Source organism: Mastacembelus armatus, chromosome 19 (genome assembly GCF_900324485.2).
Source record: "Mastacembelus armatus chromosome 19, fMasArm1.2, whole genome shotgun sequence".
Taxonomy (NCBI): Eukaryota; Metazoa; Chordata; class Actinopteri; order Synbranchiformes; family Mastacembelidae; genus Mastacembelus; species Mastacembelus armatus.
The window spans coordinates 18,632,809-18,659,962 of NC_046651.1; the positions used below are offsets into that span (position 1 = coordinate 18,632,809).

At 43.2% G+C, this 27,154-nt stretch overlaps 3 protein-coding genes across 9 annotated transcripts; 1 reads left to right on the forward strand and 2 right to left on the reverse strand.

Moving 5' to 3' along the window:
- Positions 1-91: 91 nt before the first annotated feature.
- On the reverse strand, positions 92-4,614 carry asb3 (ankyrin repeat and SOCS box containing 3). Of its 4 annotated transcripts, none has more exons than XM_026315778.1 (10): positions 4,490-4,614; positions 3,304-3,508; positions 2,734-2,907; positions 2,461-2,573; positions 2,246-2,378; positions 1,898-2,075; positions 1,415-1,627; positions 1,024-1,326; positions 783-916; positions 92-677 (listed from the first exon to the last, which is right to left on the reverse strand). In XM_026315778.1, the coding sequence occupies exons 1-10, from the start codon at positions 4,490-4,492 to the stop codon at positions 454-456; spliced, it is 1,680 nt and encodes a 559-aa protein (XP_026171563.1). In that variant the 5' UTR covers positions 4,493-4,614; the 3' UTR covers positions 92-453. The 4 variants fall into 4 exon arrangements, with proteins under 4 accessions (XP_026171563.1, XP_026171562.1, XP_026171565.1 ...); XM_026315777.2 differs by having other exon boundaries at positions 2,734-2,901; positions 3,304-3,526; positions 4,490-4,559; XM_026315780.1 differs by lacking the exon at positions 4,490-4,614 and adding an exon at positions 3,895-4,008 and having other exon boundaries at positions 3,304-3,526.
- On the forward strand, positions 4,026-10,557 carry c19h10orf88 (chromosome 19 C10orf88 homolog). 4 transcript variants are annotated; one of them, XR_003296191.2, is made up of 10 exons: positions 4,026-4,212; positions 4,499-4,676; positions 4,924-5,115; positions 5,387-5,456; positions 5,618-5,809; positions 6,033-6,143; positions 6,558-6,657; positions 7,101-8,809; positions 9,133-9,267; positions 9,572-9,709. XR_003296191.2 is itself a non-coding variant. In XM_026315782.2 (9 exons), exons 2-9 carry the CDS (start codon positions 4,528-4,530, stop codon positions 9,792-9,794), a joined length of 1,221 nt encoding a protein of 406 aa, XP_026171567.1. In that variant the 5' UTR covers positions 4,028-4,212; positions 4,499-4,527; the 3' UTR covers positions 9,795-10,557. The 4 variants fall into 4 exon arrangements, 1 of the variants encoding a protein (XP_026171567.1); XR_003296190.2 differs by having other exon boundaries at positions 7,101-9,267; XR_003296192.2 differs by lacking the exon at positions 9,133-9,267 and having other exon boundaries at positions 7,101-8,111.
- Positions 10,558-12,313: 1,756 nt separating this feature from the next.
- Positions 12,314-26,716, reverse strand: htra1b (HtrA serine peptidase 1b). Its single transcript, XM_026316189.1, has 10 exons — positions 26,257-26,716; positions 22,863-22,962; positions 22,500-22,614; positions 22,246-22,335; positions 15,455-15,649; positions 14,945-14,977; positions 14,432-14,546; positions 14,163-14,220; positions 13,200-13,295; positions 12,314-12,934 (listed from the first exon to the last, which is right to left on the reverse strand). Exons 1-10 carry the CDS (start codon positions 26,714-26,716, stop codon positions 12,766-12,768), a joined length of 1,431 nt encoding a protein of 476 aa, XP_026171974.1. The 3' UTR covers positions 12,314-12,765.
- Between the last annotated feature and the right edge of the window lie 438 nt (positions 26,717-27,154).

The window sequence follows — 27,154 nt, forward strand, 5'->3', positions numbered from 1 at the left end:
CGAGTGTGTAAATATTTAAACGGAACAAACACTTGTTTTAAAAAAGACTTTACTTATAATTCACTTTTATTGATTAAAAAACGACGTTATAATGTGAATACAAACAGAACTGGTATATTTACAATACGCAAACAAGTAAAATGTTGGAAAAGTAATAGGTGCAGTATTATAAGGTCACCTTTCCTGGCCAACTTGCGTAGTCTGATTTTTATGGGAAGAAAACACAGCAGCATCTCTGCCCCCCCAAAAAAATCAAATTTTCCATAAAATGGTGCAGTCATAAAAATGTGCATTCTTGGGTCGAATAATGATCTCTGCAAACAAAACTTCCAGAAAGAGCTGAAACAAGGCGATACATAATATACTAAACAGTACTTTTCAAACATTTTAGGTATTTTTGATGCTTAGAATTGTAGCCATATGATCATCTCCAAACTCAGCATGAAAACAGGGTTAGAGAACATGTATGTGTTGTGTATTGCCATTTCTTGCTCCTCCATGTAAAAGTTGTGGTGATTCTGTATAGGAAGGTTCTGGGATGTCACTGAACTTAAGAAAGCCATGCATTGGGGACGGTACTGGGAGCTGCTGGACTACACTGGTCCTCATCAGTAGATCTGGTCCCAACACTGACCTAACTTGAAGCCGGCATATGTGAGAAAGAGAGGGAATGGAATCTAGAGGGAGTGGGGGAGAAAAGAAAAAGACAATAACAAATGTCCTCATTCAAAATAAGATACTTCAGTAGAAGCAAATCTGAAGTGTATATTTTGTCACTGTACCAAAAGGTAAACATGGTTTCCAAGTCTTTTCCACCCGTCTTTGATCCAAGATGCGTTTTAAAGGGACAGACAAAGTCGACCAGTTTACAAACTCTAGCAGGTAATTTAACACTGCACCATCTGCATGTTCCAACCTAGAAAGCATGGAGGACATAGAGAAAATGATCAAGTACAACCTGCTGATAACTGACCAAAGAAGTGTGAACAGGTGTGGGAAGAGTGAAGTCAATGGACAGCTTACATGTGGGGCTGCAGCAGTAAAGACGGCTCCAATCCTGCCTTCATAAGCAGAGGAAGCCAGTAGGCTGCAAAATGTACTTGGTTTAGTATCACGCAAAGCAGCCCTCTTAGTTCCTGCAGCTTTAACACAGTTTTTCCATGGCGGTTTGGTACAGAAGAGTTCATGGCCAAAGTCTCAGGTGGAGCAATCCATCTGTGCTCAAGTATTAGTTGCAGCAGGTCTTTTTCACCACTTAGGAAGACACAAATCCAGTCTGTCTCACTCAAACTTGCTCCTGCAGCAATCAGCAACCTCACCGATTCACTGAAACAGATTTAATCCAAATCAGGGGAAAATCCATTTGCTTTCTTGTGTATAATCTGTATATGAGGTGTTCAGCTTTATTACAAACCTGTATGGATTTTTGCTTGTACAAGATAAGGCATAGGAGAGTGGTGAGCAATAGCCCAGGATGTGTGTGCAGTCCTGGGCATCGGGGCTATAACCTTCGCTTAAGAGCAACTCAATAGACTCATTTCTGTGGACGGCTGTGTACAGTGGGCTCACCATACCATAGTACTGGTCACACACACGATCCGTAACAGCTATTAGCCTCCTGAGGATACTGGGTTGACGGAATTAGAAAGGGTTAAGTTTAAAATATGTATACAATTGCATAGCTGTATAGCTGGAATCAGGGTGTGACGACCAGAGCTGAGACTATTTCAGTTGTAATAACTGACTTCACCCATTTAATATGCAAAAATTCCAAACATTTCTTAATCGGGAAAATAACAATTTGCTTCTTTTACTCAACACTGATATTTTTACACTAAAACCTGAACTGGTTAGTTTAAAAAAAAATTACAGTTTAATCAAGGCGATGAGTCATTACCTGATGTGGCCAAATTCAGCAGCAGCATGAATTGGAAGCTGAGGCCAGTCATGACTGCAGGCTTTGTTAGGATCTGCCCCATGGTCCAACAGGAAATCCACACATGCCAAGTGTCCCTCCTGGGAGGCAATCAGCAGTGGTGTGGCCAGATCAGCTGCCTGGGTGTTCACATTAGCGCCTAAAGTAAAAATCAAATCCAACAAGTCATTATTTGTGTTACTGTACTTGATCAGTGTTCAAGAGAGAATGGAAAAGAAGAGACAGAGAGTAGATGGGACATAAGAAACATGGGTAAGCCATGAGCAAATGCACACACACAAAAATACATTAAGGGAAACTGCTCTCTACCTGCATTAACAAGGATTTCTAGACATTCCTGTTGTCCATACTGTGCAGCCACAAAAAGAGGTGTGATCCTGTGGTCATCTCGTGCCTCCAGGTTGCACACATTAACAAGTATGCGCACAATTTCATGGTGACCCTTTAGAAGCAAAAAAAGTAAGTTCATTTCTAGTTTACATACACCTCAGGGAGTTGTGTGTGTTTGAGAGCTTTGTCATTACCTTATATACAGCTTGATGAAGGCAGGTCCAGCAGGATGCTGTGTGTGTTCTGTTGACCTCTGCACCTTTACTGACCAGCAGTTCCACAACATCTTTGTGCCCGCCATCCACAGCTGTTGGAAAACAGACCTGATAAATTCTGCAGACACAATTAATCAAAGGACATTTCAATTTACTTTCCAGAAGATGAAATTCTTTTGGTCAGAGGTTTGGTACAAGAGTGATAAGAGCACAAAGAGGTAACACGACAAACCACAGTCTGATCACAAGTACCTGCATACAGAGGACAGGACAAGTCATTAGTTAACTGGTTGATGTTGGCATGTCTTTTCAGGAGTAGCTGGACCACTGACAGGTGTCCACGTTGTGCTGCCAGGTAACAGGCCGATTCACCCTCATGTGTCAAAGAGTTCACATAGGCCCGACTGCCCTGGGAGGAGCCTGCAGCTGGCAGTCAGAAAGAAAAGTAGAAAAACTGTGATTCCCTGAAAGGCATGTTGCACATTTGTGCCTGAAATGCACTGAAAATTGTAGGTAAAAGGTAAAACAGTTATTACAATAAACATTAGATTCTCAAAGCCTTATCACTATTTTATAACCTAAAGTGAAAAACATCTAATATATTAAGTGATAACTAAAATACCCATTATTCATTTTAAGACACTGATGTCAGCAACTCCTGGAAACTGAACAATGTGAAATGAGTGATATGTCATCAGATATACAATACAGAGTTTTACTACATCTACATTTACATTTACTACATACTACATATAATACATCGTTTACCAAGAGGAAGTAAACACAAGTACAACCCTGAGCTGTATAAAACCCTTTTCTTACCGTCGACAGCGGACAGAATCTCCTGTAAACACTCTTCATTTCCAGCTGCTGCGGCTTCGTGCAGGGCTTTCCAGCCGCGGTTGTCCCGACAGTCCACACTGCGGCCCTTCTTTATCAGCCTCCTCAGCCGCCTCCTGCAGCCCGACCGAGCTGCAGCGGCGACACTGGACACGGTGTCCGGGTAGCACTGAGTGAAATCCATCCTCTGCTCCGAAACAATTAACTGTCAAACAATTAGCATTTGACCAGCGGATACAGTCAAACCGCCAAGCTAAACAGCTGCTAACTTACGAGTTAACTACGGTAGGCTAGTCAATATTCGTAATACTGACAACACATAATATACCTTCAAGCATCACTACATATCGTTTTAATTGATTATGTCACGAGAGTTTATTGGTTTTTAACTGTAATTAAATTGTCAATCAAGGACTTTACTAACAACAAACTCTTCTTCTACAGTTTTAGGCGCATTACCGCCACCTTCTGGACTGGAGTGTGTCGCATAATATCAATATAACATTAAACTTATGCTGCTAAATGATCTTGCTAAATCCGATCATTTCTCAAATCAAAACAATATCTTTGTACCTAACATCTTTTATACTGTTTCGGAACATTTTCTCGCGTTTATGCCTCCTGTTTCTTCATCTCTTCTTCATTGCAACGGCGCATTGCCGCCATCAACTGAGTCGCTGTTTAATGACGTCACGCCATAACATGCCGTCATGAGCTGCGACAGGTTGTAGTCCGATGCGCTGGATTTAGCAGTAGTTAGCTTAAACGTGTTATAAATTTAGCGTTTTATACGGTGTCATCATTTATAACTGCTTAAAAAAACACGCCTGAAGAAATGCGAAGACGAAAAATCAGAAACTTGAGGAAAACAAGATAATCGACGGTTAAACAGTAAGGCTCAATGCTAGCATGGTATTTAGTCACTGTCGCTGTAGTAAAGATTTAACTTACATCTACAGACACTCAGCATCTTAAATTGAAAATCAAAGCGTCCCAGCACTACACAGCTGTCCAGTTATTTCTCCCATGTACTGTAAAGATAAGGCAATGCTAGGTCTTTAGCTTCCTTAGTATAAACAGGCTAACTGCAGAGAGTTATACTTCTCCTAAATAAACTTCTGTCTTTTAACGTGTCTGCTGCCACATTCAGCCTGTTTGTTTTTCCTACCATGCGCAGGTTACAGTCAGTGTGGTCTCAGCAGCACCATGGTGGACATTGCAGTGAAAACTGGATCTGCTTGGGTCTGTCATGCTCAAGGACATGACCTGGCCCATGTCCTGGTTCCTGTTCACATCAGTAACGCAGACACTGATGGAGAGGAGTTTAGCCAGTTAGAGGAAGACAAGGCAAATCAGTAAGTACCTTTTATCCTGCAACTGAATGTGGAAGCAGTCAGGGAGTCATGAGTGTGAACACAGAAATAAGTGGATTGGTGCATGCATGTTAAATGAGTTCAAGTTAGCTGGACATGAGGAAACAGACGTCACTACTTGTGAGGACACAACGATGTGTGTTCTGCCACAAAAGGGTCAAAGATGAGTTATGAATGAGTTTTCCATTTTGAATGGCTGGTCCATCCTACACTAATGTGTTCCTCACAGCCCAGCACTGCTGGAGCAGGTGGAGGAAGGGTCTCCTTGTGTCCTGACGCTCCAGTGCAGCCCCAGCTCCCCTGCCATCATCAGTCGCTTGCTGGTCATCAGCGAAGCTCGAACCATAGAGGTGTACGACCAGACAGGAGAATACTGCGGAACAGTACGGGGGACGAGGGACAACAGCATCCAGCCAGAACAGTATACACAGTTTTCCACACTGGAGCTGCATTCTTTCTTAATATATTAAATTACTTTATGTTTTGTTTTTTGTTTTTTGCTGAAACCTCTGTTAGGTTAGGGATCTATGATTTATTATCACAAAAATATTAGAGCAGAAGTAATCAGGGTACAAAAGTCAATCCAGTCAGTTACTGTATTTAAATTTAGACTGGGTTCAATAAATGAACCTCTGACAACATCCAGGATTGTTAAAGTTGTATCTCCCGTTGTATCTGTTTTCTGCTCGCAGTGAAGACAGAGGACCTTTCTACAGGAAACAGCTAATCCTGGAGCATCCATCCTCAGCCTGTGAAGTGAAGGTGAGCCACATTCAGCATCAAAGATCAGTCCAATCATCATAAGCCAAAGTGTCCGGTTTCAGTTTCCACATCTATAAATATTTTAAGATGTCTTTTAATGGACAGCGTTTTGCTTCCAGTTAGTGTTGAGTACAGTTTAATCATCTGGTCCTGTCTTCTAGCTGCTCTCCCTCGGTGGTAGAAGCACTGTTTTGGTGTGTCGAGTTGTTGTGGGTCTTCAGCCGCAGCAGCCCTGCCAGGCTCGTGGACCTGGCATCGACATGGAGCAGGTGCAGTGTCTGGTTGAGGAGATGGGGACGAGCCTCTCAGCAGGAGCCCAGAACCTCATGGACATGGTCCACTTCCAGCAGAAGGTGGTTGTAAAGGCGCAATCATTGGGGGGAGGGGGTTACAGAAGGATGAGCACATTTTATCTCATGAACCTGCACTTCACTTCACTGGTGATATTGAATCTTCAGTGTATCCATGAAAGTTCCAGTAAAATGCTGGTTGAAAACAATGTTGACAGGATCTGTCATCTTTCCTCAGTGTAGCAGCAGAAAAAAACATCATGTGTCGGTATTTGTTTCTCTCCAGAACCAGACCAGCTCTCTGGGCAGTTTCTTTCCTCTCTTGATGGGCAGTGGTGCTCTATCTGCCCTGGCTCGGGAAGGCGTCAGCACCCAGCCTCAGCCTCCACACTCCAGGGTATCTGTCATCTGTGCTGTTTCTTGCACCCCAAAGAAGATCATGTGATCAAACATGAATGAGAAGTTGCATTTTAACAGCAGTTAACAATATGAGATGATGATACTGAATGGCATTAATACTTTACTCTAACAAATGTTAAGAAAGTATAACTGAAGAGTAAAGTCAAAGAACTCATCAAACAAACTGATTAGCAAGTGGAAATTTAAATTAGTCTACTTGGTGTTTATCGGAGTGTAGAGTTGAACCATCCTGAGTACAACTGCAAAAGCTCCACATCTAGTTATTGTCCTGTTGCTCTTTATACGACATTAAGATTCATTTTCACACACCACCAACAGATTTCTCCATAATTTACCTTAGAGGGAAGCAGCTCACATTTGTACCAAAGTGATTGTCTTGTTTTTTGTTTAGCTTCCAGTCGGCTCCGTCAGTCCTGCGGATGTAGTACCACCACCTCAGAACGGAGTGTCAGATGGTTCTAGCTCCTCGTCCCCAGACCTGCAGAACACAGGTGAGGATCATTTCCCTCAGGGTCTAACAGGTGTGAACAATGAAGTCAAGAAGGAATCAAAACTGGCTTCCCCCTCAGGGTTGAAACACTTGCCTTTGTCTAAAATTAAGAAATTAGAGAATTTCTCTTAAGTGGGAATTTGAAATATGCATGGGTTTAAAATAGTTTAAATAAATATGCTTGGTCCTGTCTGAGGCACTCATGACCTACTTCTTACTTTCATTTGAAAACCAGACAGACTCAGATTAAACTGTATTACCTGGATCAAAAAAGAAAATGACTCTAAAAGACCTGGGACAAAAGGGATTTTGAGAAGCATGTTCTTCATTCCTGCCCACTGAAGATTGTTTGACTGAAACCTTTAATAATCTGACCAAGAAGTTTTTTTGGTTCTAACATGTATAAATGTTGCAGTTAATTCTTTGCAATGTGGATTAAAACAGTCTCACCTCAGCTGACGGAGATGATGTCACACTTCCTGAAAGGACAGGAAGGTAGACAGGCGTTAAGCTCCGCCCCTGACCTGCTGCCCATGCTCCAGAGCATCTGTGGTCAGGTGACGCAGCTGAGGCTGGATGACGCTGCAGCAGCAGCAGAGAAGGAGACAATGATGAGAAATGGAACATGGTGAGTGGAGTTAAGTGAGTCCTGACTGATTTTATATGTATTTATCATCTGACCCCTTTGCTCTAATCAGTAGCTCCACCTTGTGTCAGGAAGTCATTACTACTTTCTTCTACTAGTTTCTGCAGACAAACACTCAGCTAACCAAAGGTAAACCTATTCTTTCCACCACTTAATTTTCCCAATGAAAACAACCTGGGACAAATGGCAGAATGCTGGCGTGCATCATCTCTAGTGCATCACCTGGAATCAATCAGAAATGCCATGTGAGATTAAAACAAACATTTTGTTCCATAGACATGGAATCATTTAGTTACTGTGTACAGATTTTGTTTTCCTACATACAGGGCTACGGGAGAAAGTGTAAGCAGTTTTGATCACTGTCATCATTGTCAATACAATCATTGTTCTAAAGTCACGCACAGAAACAAAGACCCATTCATTCCTGGGACAGTCGTTGTGGTTGTCTGGTGTCACAGTGTTTGCTGAAAGTGGCGATCTGCTAAACCTCAGCTGACGCCCAAACGTTTCCCACTGCCTCATATTCTCAGATGTGGACGCAGCCTGTTGACACACATCACGTAACAGTTGACAGACACAACTATCTGGAAGGACCTGGGGATTGTTAGTGCAGGCAGGAGGCTGATACAGCTCATTTATTATTACAACTGATATTAGTTTTAAATATGACATATTTTGATCAAGTGGTGCCACAAAGCAGCAGTTCAGTTAAATGAGGCTCTTTGTGAGAGCACAGCAGCAACCTGTGGGTTGAGCCAGGACGTCAGCTGAGTGTGACTCCACATCGAGGAGAGGACGGCAGCTCAGCGGTACGTCTTCACCACAACACTGTAGTTACCACAGGCTATTTCAAGAGTTCAGTGGTCAGAATTAGATTCCAGACAAAAGGGAAACACACTCTGCTTTGAGAAAACTGACGTCACAAAACTCAAATATAGTTTTAGTCTTTAAAGGAGATGGTGTAACATAAGTGTTTGGTTTTTTCAAAGATGCTAATAACAGTTAGCACCAGTTAAATGTTAACGAATGTTGTACTTTTTATTACTTCATTTGTTTCCCTTCTTTACTTGACCTTTCAACCCAGATCAAATGTATGTGGAGGAGCTGCTAATACTAGTGATATGAGTTTTTTCATTCTGTGTTCTGTTTAATTGTATGTCCTCCTGCTTTTGTGCTGCAATTGGCCTGTTCTTTACTTCTACAATGCATTTCTCACCAAACTGACATTTACCAGCATCACACTCACAGAAAAATATACCAACTCACAAAACTGAACCAGGCATTGAGGATAAATCACTAACTGCTGTTTCATAACACCCTGGGACTTCTCCTTTAACTCCAGAATAAAATAAATGTTGCTGAGCAGACAGGCAGGAAGGTTCAGAGGTGAACGCTGGTGGAGAACAACCACAGTGGCCAAGACTCAGCAGCAGTCAGGGTTTTTTTCTGGAGCAGTGGCCTGAGACAGAACTGAAGGTGCTTTGAAGATTGTTGAAGATCCTTGCGGGTAAAAAAGTCATGTTGTTGGAATCTGTTTAGAAACCACAAATGAAAATGTAGAGGAGATATTTTGTAAAGTGTCTTGGTTTTGGATTTTCCCTCAAGATGGTTAGGATGACTCAAACCCTGAGTCAGCTGTCTGAGGTTCGCACACAAAGAAATGTGACTGTGTGCAATAAATGAAGCAGGATTAAGAGGTTATGGGAAAGTGATGCTCCGCAGTGACTCTGTGGGTGGCTTAGTTTAATTGGCTGTGTTTGTGTTTAAGTTGCTGATGTGGCTTCATGTTCATGAGTCTCACTGAAATCCATGTTTTTCTTCTCGTTTCAGTGCCAGATAAACACAGTTAGTCTGATCACACTGAGCATGAGTGGTAACTAGTGTTAACAGGCCCTGGTAGAAGAATGCAGCAGCAGCTGATGTTCCTGTCTGGACAAGGCTCTCTGTGAGCAGCTGGATTGAGCAGTCAGTATTTATTACTATTAATCATGAAGAGGGTGAGGGCGTGGTTCAGCTCGATCAGGTCACTTTTTTTACAGGTGGTGATATGTGAAGAGGAAAAGTGACAGCTGCTGGTGCGAAAAGGAACCACAACATGATTAAACATTATTATATAGGCACAATGGGAAGTGGCCAGTGTTTACTGAAGTAGCCATTAGACAGCACCAGCTGTGATGTCTGTTGTTCTGCTCTCCTCTGCCAAGGAGGGAAGAAAGTTTAGAATAGTCCTTCGGGTCGGGTTTATGTTGTTGTCCCCTCCGTTCTGCAGGGAGTTGGACTCAGCCATGGAACGCCGTCTGGAGGAGATGGAGAAGAGGTTGAAGGAGCATGTGGACCGGCGCCTGGACGCTCTGGAGCAGAAACTGGAGAAGGCCCTGCTGAGTGCCCTCCCACTGGCTGCCCTGAACCAGGGAGCAATGAGCAGCTCAGCAGTAGGAGCAGCACCCTCCGGACTGCCAGAGCAGACCGCCCAAACACCAGCCATGCACTAAAAGACTAACGTAATGTAACCCGGAGGCCTTACTGCCCCTGGTCCTCCTCAGACCTGACCCTAGAGTCAAAGAGGAGACACAGCAGGATGCAGACACTAACAGACACACAGCAATAGAAAAAAGGCTGGGATAGGAAATACGTACAACATGAACAATAATTGCAATAATCAGCTAAAATAATGTCAAACCACAAGTGTCTCAGTAGATGACAAACTGTAACCAACACTGACTTATCCAGCCTTCGGTTTCTGTTCATCTTTTATATCCAGCTAAAGTCCCCAGGAATGGGTAAAAAATTCAGTCTAAACCAGTTTTCATATCACCCTGAACAGAAAATAACCAGCGCTGCTACAGCCCTGGGGCAGAGAATCATGAAGAAAAAACATCAAGGTTTAAATGCAACACCAGCAGAGCACTGACATCACAATGTGCATGAAAAAGCTCCAGTGTGTCCTCTGGTTTTGTGATCCATCTGATTGTCCAGTCATCATTATATCCTGAATAACAGTTATTGACAACATGTTCTGTAACAGCACTGATCTGATGGAAGGTCAGACATTAACCTCTGTGTTTATAGAACGTGTGACAGATTAAAATGTATTTTAACATGACACTGTAATATTTGAAATAGTTTACATCCGTAACATGAAGCTTATCTACCAATGTAAACTCTCAAAATAACTGTTTGACCTGTGATGTGGCTGTTTTTAATAACTGTACTGATGTAAATAGCAAATAAAATATATTTATACAGAGAAATGTTCTACTTTATCCTGTTGTTCTTCTAAATCAGACAAAGAAGAAAATTTCCCAGATCAGAAATCTGTAGGACAGTGAGGCACATCAGAGGAAACGGGGCAGATCAGTACATGATCTGGGGTTGTGAAGAAAAAAAACCAAAATCATAGAGCAGAGTCAGCAGTAAGTAAGAAGCAGAACCTTTTGGCTGTGTGTTTGGTATCTTTGGGCTGCAGCGCTGCACTTACTAACCAAAACACATGACTCAGAAAATACTTGTACGTTGTACTGACACGGCTGATTTATAGATTTTTTTAACACGATACCAGCTGGAGGAAAGTGTTGCTCAAGCTTTAACCAAAATCAACATGGCTGATGCCTCCTGACAGGACTTCCAGTAACACTGACTCATAAATGGGTCAGAAACGAACCATCAAGGTCAGTCTTAATGTGAAGAACCACAGCAGGTAGTCCAGGACAGGAGACATCTGAGGAGGAAGACCCAGTTCCCAAAATATAAAAATACACAGAGTAGATGGTTGATGATTGAAGCTAAAACTGAGTTATCAGACTTGACGTGGGTCAAACACTGCATAAAGAGGGCACTAGTCAGCAGTGGAGAATTCAGGGAGAAAATCTGCTCGGTCAATCAGGACAAACTGGGTCAGTGGTTCCATTCACATCTCATTCCACTGGGGAAACTCCCTGCACATCGTCTTCTGCTGGTATGCACCTCCATCTGCATTCCAGGAGCTATTTAATGATGAGAAGTTGTAATTAATATCTGTCCCTCAACCTAGTTCCTCCAGGTGTGTGTGCACAATGCCTGAGCCAGTTCCACATTTCAGCTGGAGAACAAAATTCCTTAGCACGGCCAAGCAAAATAAGCTGCAAGATGGTGCCTGAACACAATAAAACATTTGCAAAGACAGTTTGTTTTCCCATTCCAGTGATTCTATCTTCTCGTAAACATGTTTGCAGAGAAACTGATGATACTGATTATCAAAACTCTGGGAATGATGTGTGATTTGACAGCACAAGTTATTAATTAGAGAGAGAGTCGAGCCCACGCTCTCAATCGTAACAGTCTTCCTCTGTAGATGCAGCTGTTCTCGATGTGGAGTCACACTCAGCTGTTCTTATCTATAGCTCCACTTCAAGAACATTTCATCAATGTTGGTGTAAAAGTTAAGATTTAAACACAATCTCAAAGTAAAACAGAAATTGATTTTATGGAACAAATTCAGTGTTCATCTTTACACATTACTAAAGTACAAGAGCAGATGTGTGTGTGAAAGCCCATGATACTGGCTTCCATCAGCTGACCTCCTGCATGAACCTGCACAGAAAACACACCATAACCTCGCTGTGTGTCAAGTGTTACATAACACTTTCCCTCCACTGGGCCTTGACACACACACACACACAATCACACACTGTGGCCAACAGATTGTGTCATGCTGGTCAGACCCAGAGTTCCAGTGTATATGGCACAGAGGGAGGACACGCCGGAGCCACGGAGCAGAGAACAAGATGTTTGAGAGATGATGGAGTTTGTTCTGGACTTGTTTCCTTGTGAACGGAGCTCGGCTGCCAGGGTCACGCTGGAGTTCAGTTCTTCTCTGACATCTCCAGTGTTGGTGTAATTGGAGTTTGTACGGTGAATTTAGAAACCTCTAACTTATGGACTTAATTTTTAAGGGAACATTTGTGTAGAATATTGACTGACTGAGGAACCTTTGTCACTTCAAACAGGATCAACACCATTAATAAAGACAACACTTTTAAAAATAATTTTATTCCCTTTTTTTGAAAAACAATCACAAAACACACAGTCAAAAATACTAATAAAAAAATATTCCATCAAGAACATACACAACAAAACTACAGAAACCCACTTTGTGGCGACAGACGGTGTTAGTAGAATATAAAAGGCTCTGATGATGGAAAGTAAACATTAGAAGAAAAGTTGAAACTAATATGTGAAGTACAATGACAGGGTTGAAGCTTCAAGTCCCAGCGTAATGAGCTTGGGCTTGTGAAGGTGTCTGAGAGAATAGCAAGGGAGAGTAGTAGCAGTACTAACAATTAAAAACTCTTAGACACAGTAGGTGTGGCCCCAGACACACTCGTCCCTATTGGTTGCTTGGTTTTTCAAAGAGTTCATGATTGGTTGAAAAACACTGAGAGCCAGCTCGGGATTGGTTGACTGGTTTGTCAGTCAGGTGTGAGGTCAAGGGTTGAGCTCCTCGGGGATGATGGTGAGGATCACGTCCTCGTTGCCTCGCCTCACCACCGTCCGCAGTTTGTCGTCTCGTTTTATGAATTCGCTGACATGGTTGCCTGAGGTGACTTGTACGCCATTGATGTTGATGATGACATCACCCTCCTTCAGGCCAGCTCTGTCACGTGAAGACGTGAAGGTTAATGAATAACACATGCAACGAACATCAGTGGCTGTGTTCAGGTGGCTGAAGCGAACCCAATGTGGTCTCTCTTCATTTAACCTAGAGGTTTCTCTTCCTCAGCTGATGGCAACGACGCCAAACACAAAGCAGAATCTGCTCAACTATGACTGGGAACATTCATGAACATTCCTTGGTTTGACATATTGGGCAGTGAACACCAGATAATGTGGGAATAAGAAGCTACAGAAAGGACACTCACGCCTCAGCTGGAGTCCGGCTGATGACCTCAATGACGTACGCCCCAGAGGTGACATCTGGGAAGTCAGAGCGCATCTCCTTCAGCTCCTCAGCCACCCTGGCATTACAAACGAAGAAAGAAAGAAGAAGTTTTTAAAAAAAAATGACAGGAAAGGAAAAACAGTCAAGCATGAACTTTTCTACTGTTTTGAGCAGACCGGGCTGGCTCTGATTAAATTTGAGGACATGATACAGTGTGACTCATTCAGAAACCCAACATGGAAGGCATTGCTTTAATTAACTGTGACACCGTAAAAGTGCAAATTTAAAACTTCAACAGATCTGAGTTAGATTAAGCATCTGGCTGCTGATTGGTCCACAGGACACCTGCATTAGTCGCCATGAGAATTGAGTTTGACAGATATACACAGGAAGAAAAACACAACAAATTCAGACATGAACTAACCCTAACCTCTAATCTTATTTAATTATATGCCAGGACTGAAACAATCCTAAGCAAAAGTATAAGCACAATAATTACATTAGTTTCGAGTTTAGTGTATCTGCAGCTGATGGGCTAGAATCCACTAACATGGTTATAAATTTAGTGTTTTCATAATCCTGTTTTTACATTGGGGCGTTTCCCACTCTGACCTGTAGGCTGTGGGCTCGGCCTGGGCTGACTTACATTCCTATTCCAACTGGTCATTTGGCAGCAGGTGTCTAAAGCTGAGGTCACGCTTCTGATATGATCACCACCCTTGTTATGTATGAATGTCAAGATTGAGTAACGGGAATTTTCAGGGATCTGGGGAGTTTAATGAGACTGGTGGTACTTATTGTTACACAGCAGAACAGTCTGATCTCAGAGATGAATGCCAATTTCTCTGTGTATTAACAATGCGTGGATGTGGTTGGTGTTTTATCACAGTGTTTGTGTGAATGTGGGAGCTTAGCAAAGACTTATGTGAAATCAGGAACTTACAACGAAGTGAGGGTCATCATTCTGATCCCAATGTATTTCTTCTTTGAGGATGTTTTATCTGGAGAACAAAATAAAATGTTTGATTTGACACATCAGAAATATAAAAACACATGAAATCAGACTTTCTCCAGGTAATTTAAATGTTCCATATGTGTGTTTCTGTTTTTATCCTACTAAACCACTTATTGTCAGATTAAAAGTGACCAAGGGGAATCATGGTATCATCTCTGTGATATAATGGAAGGAAATCAAGTGAAACTGCTGCAAACCTTTGGTCTGTCTGTCATGTGACTCTGCCAGAAACTGCCTAATCTTGTCTGAGGGGATGGCGAAGGAGATTCCTGCTGTGACTTTCAGAGTGTTGACGCCAATCACCTCACCATCCTGCAGGACACACACACACACACATTCAGCTCAGTCCAATTTCCACAAGACGTTTGTTAAACAGTGTTTCTGACTCCAAATGTGGTTGAAAACAAACCTCTAAATCAGAGTCAGCTGTGGGTGTGGGCTGTTGGCCAAGCCTTACCTAAACTCTATTTACCTTTCCTAATAAGGATTTATGGGCCCTGGTGTTTGTTTGTATGAGATTACGTATATCTCTGTTTTGCAACATATGGATGTGGTCCTGGTCACAGATGGAGGTGAATATATATTTCTCCCAAAACAGCTCCCAAACAAGAGGTGACAATATATTAAAACATCGTTTTATTATTTTATTTTACGTAGCAGAGAAGTCTGACTCTATAACAACATGAAATATGCAGGTTTCCTTCACTCACCAGGTTGACTAGTGGTCCTCCTGAGTTGCCGAACTGTGAGAAACCAAAAAAGTAAAAATTGAAGCAAAGAAAAATATCGTTGAATTAAACATCACAATTAGTTTAATTCAACAAACAAACAAACTACCGTAACATTAGTGTATTAAAGATGATTTTCTATATTGGAAAATACTAAAAAGAGCCATTACTGAGATTTAGGTTCCTTCTCTGTCTTTTTCAAAATCCAGCCAACCACCAGATCAGTGCAGAGGACTTTAACTGATCAGGGAACAGTGGGGTCAACACTGAATAACCTCAGACTGTATCAAATATCAACTTATACTGAGTCATATACACACATGGTTATCATTACAGTGAGCATCAAGAACAATTTGGGCGTTGTCATGTTCAGTTTTGCAGAATTTCGACAGAAAATTGCTGGACTTCATAAAAGCCCAGATTGTTCTCCCCCCAGTGTTCACCCTGACCTCTCCACCTCAGGTCCCTGTGTGTCTCTGTGTCTCCACTCACGTTGATGATAGCGTCGGTTTGAATGTAGTCCATGTCGGAGTTGCGGAGGCCCAGCTCCTTCCCATCCCTCTGGGTGGTGCTGACAATGCCAGTGGTGACAGTGTTCTGCAGGGAGAACGGGCTGCCGATGGCGACCACAAACTCACCGGGCCGCAGGTCCGCCGACTGGCCAAGCAGCAGCACCGGCAGCTTCATCTGCTCCACCAAACACAGGGAGAGGACAGAAAGAGAGAAGTGGTAAGCTAATATAGCTCTGTGTTTTATTACAGCTGCAAAATTAAAAACATTCACATTATAGCTCCGGTCTGCTGAGACAGTGCTGTGACCTTTAACGCCCAAACACCTGCAGGTTTCATCTCAGCTAGAAATAAAATAAACCCATCAGAGGGTTTTAGACAGGATTACAGCACGATTTAAGGCGTGAACTGTTGGACGCAATCAAACACACAGAGAAAAATAGCAGGTTATTCTCTCAGCTGCTGGAGACAGACGTGGATTTCCTGTGGAGAACTGAGTCAGCTCTCAGTCTGGACGAGGCTTCTCTTCACCCACAACCCAAAATTGTAAATCCTTAGAGATGACAGCTCATTTCAGTCCTGCAGGCCTAATTTCCGTCAGGACTGAATGACCTGCCAGGCAGACTCACTGGGCTGTGGATTTCTAACTGCACCTCTTTTAAATTGAGCCAACAACGACACCTGACATTGTCTCCCTGAAACTGCATCCAGCTGAGGACTGTTGCTGTCATTCATTATCATTCTCTCTCTTCTCTCTTGTTTTCTGTCAATCATAGAGGAAAACACATAAAATTCCCCCCAAAATACTTTGAATATTCCCAGGTGTACTTATGTGATTTCTGTGCCTTCATATCGCCCAGTCACGTTAGTTTAATGCTGCCCCCCTGCTCCTTTATCGCCAGCTCATGTAAAATGCAAACAAAATAAAGGAAGACAACATGATTCTGTGATTTGAACAAATCATAAGGATGGAAACAGAAGTAAAATAAAGTCCAGAACGAGTCTCGGTGGATGAATTTGTGAACGTCTGGGTCTTTTATTTGCACTGTGTGTGTGTGTGTGTGTGTGTGTGTGTGTGTGTGTGTGTGTGTGTGTGTGTGTGTGTGTGTGTGTGTGTGTGTGTGTGTGTGTGTGTGTGTGGCTGCAGGCTGTCTCTCTGATGAGCCTGCTTGTAAATATTATTGTTTCCATCTCTGAAGTTTCCAGTTCTGTCACATAAAAGCTAAGTGTGCATGACTGCTCCACATACAAAGTTTATGTTCCACTAAACAACCCAATTAAAGTAAGGAGTACTTCAGGTATCGCTGGGATTGAATTTTATCGCTTTCTGTTTTCAAAGTTTGTTCTGCCAGGGCGATCTTACCCAAACCAGTAAACACAGACCAAATGTGCTAAAACATTTAGAAATTTAATTTTTTATTGTTTGTTTACCCTGTTTTCACAAGATAAATACAGGTGACAGGTGAGCACACTGCAGTTTGGCACAGACACAGTCGGCCTACATTGACTCTTTTTAAGCGTATTCATTTTTTTCTCTCTTTTTTCTCTTTGTTTACATCCTACCTGAGGAGTCATTCCTAACTGTGACATGGAAAAGCATGTGTCTGTCCCAAACTGCCCACCGGTGTTCCACAGGGCTCATTCATGGGGTCCTTCCTCTTCCCTTCATACACAAAAATGCCGGTTTTTGTACACTCTGAAAATACACATCACTGTTTGACTGGCAGACGTCTCAAAATGCATGTCACGACACCATTTAAGGACTCTGTGCTAACAGACAGAGCAGTGAAAGCAACTGCTCTATGTTCAGGCCACTGTGTGCAATTCCACGAGTCCGGTCACCAGAGTTACAGACTTCTGTTTTTATAGTGGTAGCTTAACGGGAAAAGGGGTACAGTTTTTGCTCCAGAGGGAATTTTGTCTGGCAGCACCAAAGCTGGATGCAATGTGCCATATTCAGCTCTGTCATTTCATCTATGATCTTAAGGCGTTCTGGTTTTGGCTGCAGCCCTGAACTGCTGTGTTTGCACAATGGCCGACCCTCAGTGAACTGTGTGCTGGGCTACTGCATGTCGTCCTACTAACCTACTTCAGCCCCAGATGTGGCGTGGAAGAGAAAAACTGAGACATAAAGCAGTTGTGGTGTGAGGATTTAGCTTTCATCAACACCACCTTCCACCAGGCATGACAAGACGTGTGTGTGTGTGTGCATCTTGTTTCCCTGCTGATGATGACACATGTGTTGCCTATTTCCTCTGTTAAGTAACAACCCTGGAGACTCTGACCCACTTCTGGTGAAGCTTAGAAGAGCAAGAGAGGCAGAAACAAATGCATCCTGGGAGAAGAAGAGTTTAGAAGGAGAGCAAGGAGGAATGAATGAAATAAATGAGACAGAGAAAGAGATGACAACATTAAAACATGCAGACACATTTGACAGATGTGAATGTGTTTCATGTCTCAGTGCAGCTGGAGAGACTTGAAGACATTTCCAGAAACTCAAACTGAAAATCTCTCTCTGTGTTTCAGAGTTTGACTGACATGCACTAAGAGCATTATCTGAAACCACAGGTATGTTCAACACATCTGCACATGACCGGCAGCCTGGCCTGTGTGTGTGTGTGTGTGTGAGATACACAGAGTGTGTGTCCTGAGGCCTGGATGAATCACAGCAGATGACAAACTAAAATAAAATGTGGAACCTGAAGCAGAAGCTAAAGTCTGAGATTAAAGTGTGCCTTCACTGCAGCCTCACTGTGCTAAGTCTAATCTAATCAAACTAGTGAAATGAAATTATGTTTAAAATTCCCAAATTAGGCCTTTGCAGGAGGTGACTAGAAAATTCTGGTGTTCATAAACTGCTTAATAAAATTTATTATACACAGGTAAACATTGTGCTTAGTTTCCCATTTTTGTCTTCAGCAAACTTACTAAAGGAAACTGAACCATGTGTGATGAGTTACAATCTTCTTTCCAACAAATTTAGACCCATAAGACATAAAGAATTACCATTTACTAAAATATCTGTATTCACCAAAGCATCTTAAACAAAGTCAATAATCTTTCATTCAGTTTCCTTATATGGGTCAATGGTAATAAAAAGGTTTTCTGACACTTTGAACTTAATTCATTGATATATTTCTTATGTAATGAATCCCAGTGGAAGCTGTTCTAATGAGGTCAATCCACCACATTCATGCTCATGGACTAGTTCCTTCCTACTGTAAATCCCCATCAAACCTATACAGACAAACAGCGTGAGCCGTGGCTCTGAATGGATTCATTCAGCTGTTCTAATCAGAGCTTCTCTCCATCAGCTCAACATAAAGCTCCTCTGTTCTCCTGAACTGAGCCACAACCAGAACCCCAAACCATCTGAAGCCTCCTCTCGACACACCGCCTGCTGAGCCCCACCCACCAGGAAAATGACCACGTTTCCTGCTCTGTGTTTTCAGGATGACAGCGCTGCGTCCTCGGTGAGATTACAAAGAAGAGGGGCTGTGTTCAGTGGTAATTTCAGAGACGCCAACGCAAGAGCTCAACAAAGCAACTACAAGAAAGAACAAGGCTGTGGTTTGTCCATCCCTCCTGTTTCTTATCTTTCCTTCCTTCTCATCAGCTCCATTTTCCTTCTGTCATTTCTTAACGTAATGAAACAAGCACAGTAAACATGGATCAGGCTCCAATAACTAAAATCAGTCACACAAAACTCCTCACATACATCTAGTCATGCAGATTTACTTCCGTTCCAATCCCTGTACAATGAATGAACAGATGGACCTTCAGCTCCACTGAGTGTTTTAGTGTCTTTTACCTCATTGTTTTGGTTTTTGTCCTGTAACTTTGCCGTCACTGCTAACTCTGACCTGGTTTCCAGCAGGTGTTTCAGCAAACAAGCTCTCTAAAGCCAAAGTCCACATAATTCAGTCAAACCTGAGTAGTGATGGGCCTGTTTTAACAGAGGACTCTGACATGTCACAGTAGGAAAGGTACGAGTATTAATCTGACGAATGACGACTGAATTCCACCGACAGCAGCACTTATGGATCAGATTCTGGCTTTGTCCTGCCCTGATAAATCCTCTGAGCACATCAGCTCAGAGTTTCCATAAACTGCTCACAGACACGTGTCATGGAAAATGATCAATGCTGGATTAAGGTGGAAGATCGCTGTAAGGCTTCACTGGATGAAGTGAGATTCAAAACACCTGACAGCTCCTGTCTGCACATGCTCAGAGGACGCCTGCCTGCCTCAGGAGCAACACTGACTGGGGACTGAAAGAACTGAACAGACACAGACTGGCTGAAGAACCACTGAAGAATTTGATTTAAGTGAGCTGCATTAATCAAAATACATCACATACAATTCTGTTTTCTCATTTCACACAGTGATATCTTTTAGTTCACACTGTCATTAGTAATAAGATGCAGTCCAATCCTCTGAGCTGAGCTGTTTCATTAAACACCGACTCACCTCGGCCAACACAGGTGTTTTTAATCACCTTCCCTCATTAGACTTGTACTGATGCGTGCAGAGCTATGCCGGTAATGATGGGACATGAAACTGCCCCACCCTCAGAGATGAAACCACACTAACAGGAGAATGAGGGCGATGTCAATACCACACAGTCCTCAGGACAGATCGAGTCAGACAGCTTGACAGCACTGGTGCGTGTAAAGACGTAAAACATGCAATAACCACCTTTTTCACAGTTTGAGGGAGGCAGAAACAAGTTTTGAAAACAACACTAATATATAATCATCTTTTAGGTGCCAATTGGCCTATTTGTCAGCAACAGCCTTCTATTAGCTCTGGTTTTGGTCTCGATAATGTTCACCAGCTTGTCTGTGACTGTGTCTGTGCTGCTGCTGGCAGGTAGTGCACTGTGGCTTATTTGTTGAAACCAAAGGCAGAGCAGTGAGAGCTGCATGAACAATGAAAATTAAACAGACACTAATCACAGCCAGCTGTCTAATGGACATTGGCAGATCAGAGATATATATATTTACAGCACTGTCCGCTGTCTGGCAGACACTTATCTAAAAATCACAAGGAGCTAGTCTGTGTTACATCGAGACCACAATCATTCTTCCTAGGCAATAAACTCTGTTGAGGTCCTAGTGGTGAGAGGGAAAACAGAGCAGACAGCCAGAAATGAAAGTGAAGACTATTGAACAAAACCTCTGTCTGTGCTTTGCTTTTAATAAAGCTCTGTGAAGACACTTATCAGACCTGAGCGTGCAGCTACATGTCTGTTTTGTCTGCAGAAACCTTCCTGCTGCATTTACACCTGAATGCTGTTTAACACTGACCTGAACTTATGGTTCAACTTTGACCTTTGGCAGTCGCCACAGTTCTGCAACAGCAACAATATTGTGCACTGGAGTTAAAAAGACACTTTAGGTGCTCTAATGTTTGCTTTTCACCACCATGACCCTTCAGCTTCACTGTAAGCCTTCTCTCTGTTTCTCTTGAGTAATATGCCATAACAGTGTGTTTGTATTGGAATGGATGTGTGGGCAGGTCATCTCCGTGTAAGTACAATTGCCTCTTGGTTTTTGTGTGCATGTAAACCACTAGTGCTGAGCATTTCGGGGATTTCTACACCCTGCTGCCCCACCCAGACACCCAGAGGAAAACCATGACCGTCTATGCCTGACCAACAACTCACGTCCTGCAGCATCAGTGTGTTGGTTCTGTCCATCAAACATCATACGTGCAGCTAAATGTGACACAGCTGTCTGAGTTAGAGCCTGCACTGGGTAACCAGATTATGGACTAATGCACTGGGAGCTGCTCCACTCTGATTTTGATTTTGATTTTGTTTGTCATTGACCTCCTGACAGAGCCAAAGACGCAGCTCAGTCTTCTACATTCTTAAAACTGGTCTGTATTTCTTGTATATCTTTCTGACTCTTCTGTATCCTGCATTTCTTATAAGTCGTGATATTTTTAATAAAACCGTATTTTGTTTATGAGGATGGAAATATTACATTTTAAACAAGATAAAGTTTCCTGAATGTTGTGTTTTTGTGAAAACAGAATCCAAATTTGAGTTGCATAATTCATCCTGTCTGCTGTAATTCCTTCCCATTAATTCATTGTTTGCTCTAATTCTGCCCGTTTATAGACCAACATCTTCAATAATCCACTTTCAGTCCCAAACAAGCTGCTTTAGTTCTTAGTTTTAGTTGTTTTTCACCCTGGCACAAGGTCTCAAACTCCTCAGAACAGATGTGAATACACATTTTGCCAATTAGCTTTTTCTGTGACAATGTGTGGTATTCCCCCTTTAACTGTTGCAGCTTGGACAGGCCTGCCCAGTGCCTGTGCAAAAATAAGATGCACTGACCCTCTTTCTAAAAATGCTTTTTCCGTTACATAAATTCTGTGGAAAACCACATTTCCTGAGCTGATCCCAATCATCCAGTCATACCCAGACCAAAACAAAGTGCTGTGAGAAGGTGAAAACCCAGAGGACGCCACATGAAAGCTTTCTCTCTGTCTGCAGATCTGCTCCACACTGATCCACTTTCACCAGTCAGGACATTATTGGACTTGCCTCAAAAATTCCACTGGACAAAATTTAACAACAGGCTTTCTGCTCAGGGAATATTGATGAACTGAACTGGAATTAGAATTAAGTAATTAAAGACAGAGGTTAAAGAGAAAAACAAGTTATCTAAGGAGATGTGGAGGAAAGCTGAACAACAAATAAACAGAAAAACAGAAAAACAGAAGACTGCAGACAAAGACTACCCCCCCCATGCCGCTCACCGGTGCATCGATCTTTATCAGAGCGATATCAGCCTTCTCATCCACGTCTTGAATCTTGGCGTCAAACGTGGCTCCACTCTTCAGCTCCACCTGCAGGAAACCACAATGTAATCCTGATCTGAAATTCACCAGCCTCCAGTGTCATATTAACATCAACCATTTCATACCAAGAAACAAAAGCAAAAAGTTAAACAAAACATAACAAGAACCAGTAAGAAAATAGAGTTTATTAGAAAACAGCCTGCGTCTCGTACCTTCACTCGGTGCTTGTTGGCCACCACATGAGCGTTGGTGACGATGAGTCCGTCCTCTGACACCATAAACCCAGAGCCACTGGATATGCCAATCTCCCGCTTTGTAAACAAAGTCCTGAGCAGAAAGACGACACATCAGCCACATTAATGTCAACTGAAAACTAATCACACGTTCAATCTACGCTTTCTCCTCTTTCACTAAACTACAGGTGTAACTTAACAAGTTTAACTGCAGGTGCTTGTGACAATTTAGGGACTGACTTAACCTGTAGTCAGACTGGAAATGATGTAAAACATGATTCAGATGGCTAATTCAGGATATTATCAGGAATCATCTGTGTTGTTGACGGTAGTTTTTCTTACTTGCGGTACACATCAATATGAACCACAGCAGGTGCGATCTTCTCCACCACATCAGCAATAAAGTTGTACTTGTACCGAAGGCTGTCAGGGTTCTCCTGACCTGAAGGGAGAACACACCATCAGCAAACTGTAGCACACATTTATACAACTATCTTTGTGAGGACGTTCACCTTCACAACTGCTGCAAACACCAAACCCTAAGGCTTAAAGCTGGACTCTCAAAAATAAGTCAGGCAGCTTTAGGACTACAGCTCCCTGGTGTCATTTGAAGGCTTGGGCCTGCATAGTGTGTGTAATGACACACTCCCACACTGCTGCTTTATCTTCACTGTTCCTCTTCAGTATTTCCTCCCTAACTCCGAGCCTCAACAGATACAGAGGTAGCAGGGATGGATGCTGGGATGTCTTTTGACAATACTCAAACAGTTCATGTGCAGCCTGTCATTTTACATAACCCCTCTTGGTTCCACTCCAGTGGTGCTGGAACATCTGTCACTACTGAAGATCCTCTCATTTCTCTTCTTGCTCATAAGACGTCCCCTCTCACTCCCACCTGCTGGGACCAGTAAGGAGACACCTCCCCATCTGGGCACGCTGGTGTCGAAAACATATTTTCTCAAAGTGGAGTGACGTAAAGGCTGCACATGGGACGAGACAAAGCCATATTTGTTTACGATGAAAACTGACTAACTGAAAGCATCCAGGCCTGATTCACCCTGGACTAAAACAGTATTCAACTACAACAAAAACACTTCACCCTCTTCCCATAATTTTAACATTAAAAACAAGGCTGTAAACATAATTATCAAGCATACTCAGTCACTGGTGGGGAAGATTCATGTTTTCTACATGGCACAGAGAGCAGAGTGACAGTAGGCACGTCTCTGCATGTCCTCAGGTCAGAGATCTGCAGGATTGTACCTCATCTCCGCTGATTCCATGTTCCATTCAGCTGCCTTCGTATCTCATCGCAGTCGAGGCCCTGAGCTCATTCCTCACCCGGATTCACAACACTTGGAAAAGTCACAGCAGTAGAGCTGATAAAACTTTTTTGGCAAATTAAGACTCAAGTTGAGTCTGACTGGACTTCAAGTCACATGACTCGTGTCCAGCTCACATGACTCTGCAGCTCCAAACTGAGGACTGTTAATGATGAGCCTCCAGCAGTGCAGACTGAGCAGCTGTTTGCTGGGAATGTTCACCTCATCCTCCCTGGAAGACACTGAAGCGTTTATATCTGCGTGTGTGTTTAGCTCACTGGGTGTTGGGCTGCAGGATTAGTGATGTGCCAGCTGCTGCAGCTTTGAAGTGAGCTGAAAGGAGCCAGTCAGGCCAAGGAAGAAACATCCCCACCTCAAACTCACTGCAGGTGTCTTAGGACACGCTGGATATACTGAAGTAAAAAAAGCTCGCTCTGACTCTGGGAGTGAAGAAAATCAACGAATGATTGGGAAACACAAATCAATACAAAATGTGATAGTTTGGCTTTGGAAAAGTTCAGTGACGAAACTTGTGGCTGCACATAGTTGGCTGTTTCATCCCTCCCACACTTCGTACTTGGCTCAGCAGTTAATTGGTTTGTTTGTTTTTAACACACAAAAAAATCATTAAGAGCCAGACGAATCCAAACTGGGCAAAATTTCTCCGGTTCCTGAAAGAGTTGAGTCACCATGCAACCATGTTTTGTTGTGCAGTCTCCAGGCCTGTCAATCTGACAAACAGCTTGCAGGTCTGCACAGGAAGCAGGAAAGGAAAAAAACATTTTCATTCCTTCGGTTCTGGGTTAAATAAGTATTTGACCTAGATCTGTGTCTGTTTAGGAAGTTACACAACGGACCAATTAGCTCCAAGAGATGAATCATTACAGAAAACTTAACATGGAGCATATGTCTGTGTGTGTGTGTGTGTGTGTGTGTGTGTGTGTGTGTGTGTGTGTGTGTGTGCAAGAGAATAAGTTCACATTCACTGAGACAAGTGAAGCACAAACCTTATTTTTGGCCAAGAACAAAGACCAGAGAAGAAAAAGTTAGGGGTGAGGGAAGGACAGAAAAAAGATAAATAGGACACAGAGAAAGTGGAAAAAATAGAAAGGAGGAGAGGAAGGACAAATAGAAGGGAGGAGACAGGAGGACAAGGGAGGACAAGAGGAGCAGAGGAAATATGGAGGAAAATGACATTATTTCATGGTTCTCATTAACACATGGGAGCAAAATGAGGTGAGGAGGAGGAGAAAAAGAACATTTGCAAAGATGGGAATACAATGTTGGGAGGAAGGAGAAGGAGAAGAGCGAAGGAGAACGGCAAGAACATGGGAAAGGAGAGAAAAACAAGAAGCTCAATTCCAAAAATGGAAAGAGGCATTTAAAATAAGGAAAGATAAGAACAGAGGGGAAACTGCTTCCTTCCTCGTGCCTGTTTTGGAGAGATGGAGAGATTTCACATGGGAAGGAGAAACAAATGATGCAGAGAGAAAAGATGGAAAGAGGCAGGAGGAGTGGAAAGATGGAGGAGGCACAGAGGTAGGAGGAGAAGAAAGAGGACTGAAAAGGACTGAAAGAAGATGCTAATCAGGATGGAGAAGGGTGGCGACAGACTGACCCTGCTGAACTCTAAGAATCAAACTGTGTGTTTGCAGCTGCAGCTTCACCACATGTGTGTTTGTGTTTTCTCGTTAATACACTTTCATTAAAATACTCTCTGACTCAGTCGCTCTCTCACTCTCACACTCTCACACACACACACACACACATAGAGGAAGACTGTTTTTACAGTACAGGGCAGGCACTCAGGACATCCTGGCCTAATTTCAATGTGTGTGTGTGTGTGTGTGTGTGTGAGAGAGAGTTTGGTGCAGTGATGTAAATCTGACTGCTCAGCAGATGGAAAGGTGCCAGTCAGACAGAGAGAGTATGAGGAAGGGAAGCAAACGGCTCCAAATAACATATTAAATGTCAGATACTGGACATTGATGCATGAGTTTAATTTGAGATGAAACATGTTAAAGTGCCAGATTTGAAGCTGCAGCATGTCTGAGCTCACCTCCATGTTTCTGGTGCAGCCAAAGAACTTAGTCAGTTAAATGGTGATAAATGCACATAGTTTGCAAACACTATGCACAGACCAGACGAAGTAAAGCTGCAAACCTTGTTTCCAATCCATTCCACTCTCACTCCAACAGCCTGGCTGCGACTAATACACTGAGATTGTGATGAGCAAACCATTAAAGTAAAGGTGAAGGTGATTTACCTCAATGGAACAGGCAGAGTCTACACATTCTTAGGTGGGATGACACTGACAGATGGGGAGGAGGTTTATTTTGTGCACTGACTGATGCTGAGGTCATCCCAGTTCTCACACACACACACACACACACACACACACACACACAGCTCACCTTTACCGCAGACTCCTCTCTGGATGAAAATCACCGGGGGATTCTGTAGCTTGGTCGCCCGGTTGCTGACGCGCTTTAGCTCGCAGATGTTCCGGTACGAGACGCCGTCGCTGCCGCACACCGACTCGGAGCTGGTGCATGCGCACACGCCAGTCTTGCCCCTCCGCTTGACAGTGGTGGACACCTCCACGCCGTCAGTCACCACACACTCCATGCCCTCGGCGCACTCGTGGTCCCCGGTGCCGCCGCACTGCTCGCCTTCCCCGGACGCGCACACCGGGCAGCAGTCGCAGCGGTCCAGCACATCCCCGGCCAGACAGTCTGCAGGGATCGGGGCGCACTGCGACTTGTCGCACTTCTCCGGGCAACCGATGGCGGATCGTTTAGCTATCCGCGCCTCGGTGACCAAAGAAGAGGAGGCCAGCAGGACCATTACGCACAGGACTAACCGGAGACGCATGGTGGGACAGTCTAAAAGGCACTGGGAGAGGGAGTTTAATATGAAACTAGTTTAGAAATGTTGAAGTGAGTGATGAGCAGGTCACTGCACCTTAACCGACGGGACAAACTGGTGCGTTCTGGAGTTGACCCGGTTTATAAAAGCTGCAGGACAAACACAGGAGGCGATTGGTGGGCGTGTGTGACGTGTGTCAGGGAGAAGGAGGGGATGGTGGGATGGTGGAGGTGTGTGCATGTGAGGAACGTCGTGCAGAAAATTAACTCTACAATTACTCAAAACCCGTATCTGCATGTACTTTTAAGGTACTTTCACTGCAGTATTTCAGTTTCAGTTGCTCCTTTATGGTCCTACTCTTCATTTCAATGCGACAGCTGTTTCCAAACCCTATGATCCACATATATAATGTCTATAGATCAGCCTGTGTCATATAAAGATGCT

What these genes read in the sequence shown, in the direction of transcription:
- asb3 (XM_026315777.2), bottom strand. An exon ending in TTACTGCTGCAGCCCCACAT is followed by an intron (nt 917 to 1,023) that starts GTAAGCTGTCCA and finishes CATGCTTTCTAG; the next exon opens with GTTGGAACATGCAGATGGTG. An exon ending in GAAACCATGTTTACCTTTTG is followed by an intron (nt 678 to 782) that starts GTACAGTGACAA and finishes CACTCCCTCTAG; the next exon opens with ATTCCATTCCCTCTCTTTCT.
- c19h10orf88 (XM_026315782.2), top strand. Translation starts at nt 4,528, where the DNA reads ATGGTGGACATTGCAGTGAAAACTGGATCTGCTTGGGTCTGTCATGCT. An exon ending in AACAGCATCCAGCCAGAACA is followed by an intron (nt 5,116 to 5,386) that starts GTATACACAGTT and finishes TTCTGCTCGCAG; the next exon opens with TGAAGACAGAGGACCTTTCT. An exon ending in CTCAGCCTCCACACTCCAGG is followed by an intron (nt 6,144 to 6,557) that starts GTATCTGTCATC and finishes TTTTTTGTTTAG; the next exon opens with CTTCCAGTCGGCTCCGTCAG.
- htra1b (XM_026316189.1), bottom strand. Translation starts at nt 26,716, where the DNA reads ATGCGTCTCCGGTTAGTCCTGTGCGTAATGGTCCTGCTGGCCTCCTCT. An exon ending in GAGAGGAGTCTGCGGTAAAG is followed by an intron (nt 22,963 to 26,256) that starts GTGAGCTGTGTG and finishes TTCTCCCTTCAG; the next exon opens with GTCAGGAGAACCCTGACAGC. An exon ending in CCAACAAGCACCGAGTGAAG is followed by an intron (nt 22,336 to 22,499) that starts GTACGAGACGCA and finishes GGTTTCCTGCAG; the next exon opens with GTGGAGCTGAAGAGTGGAGC.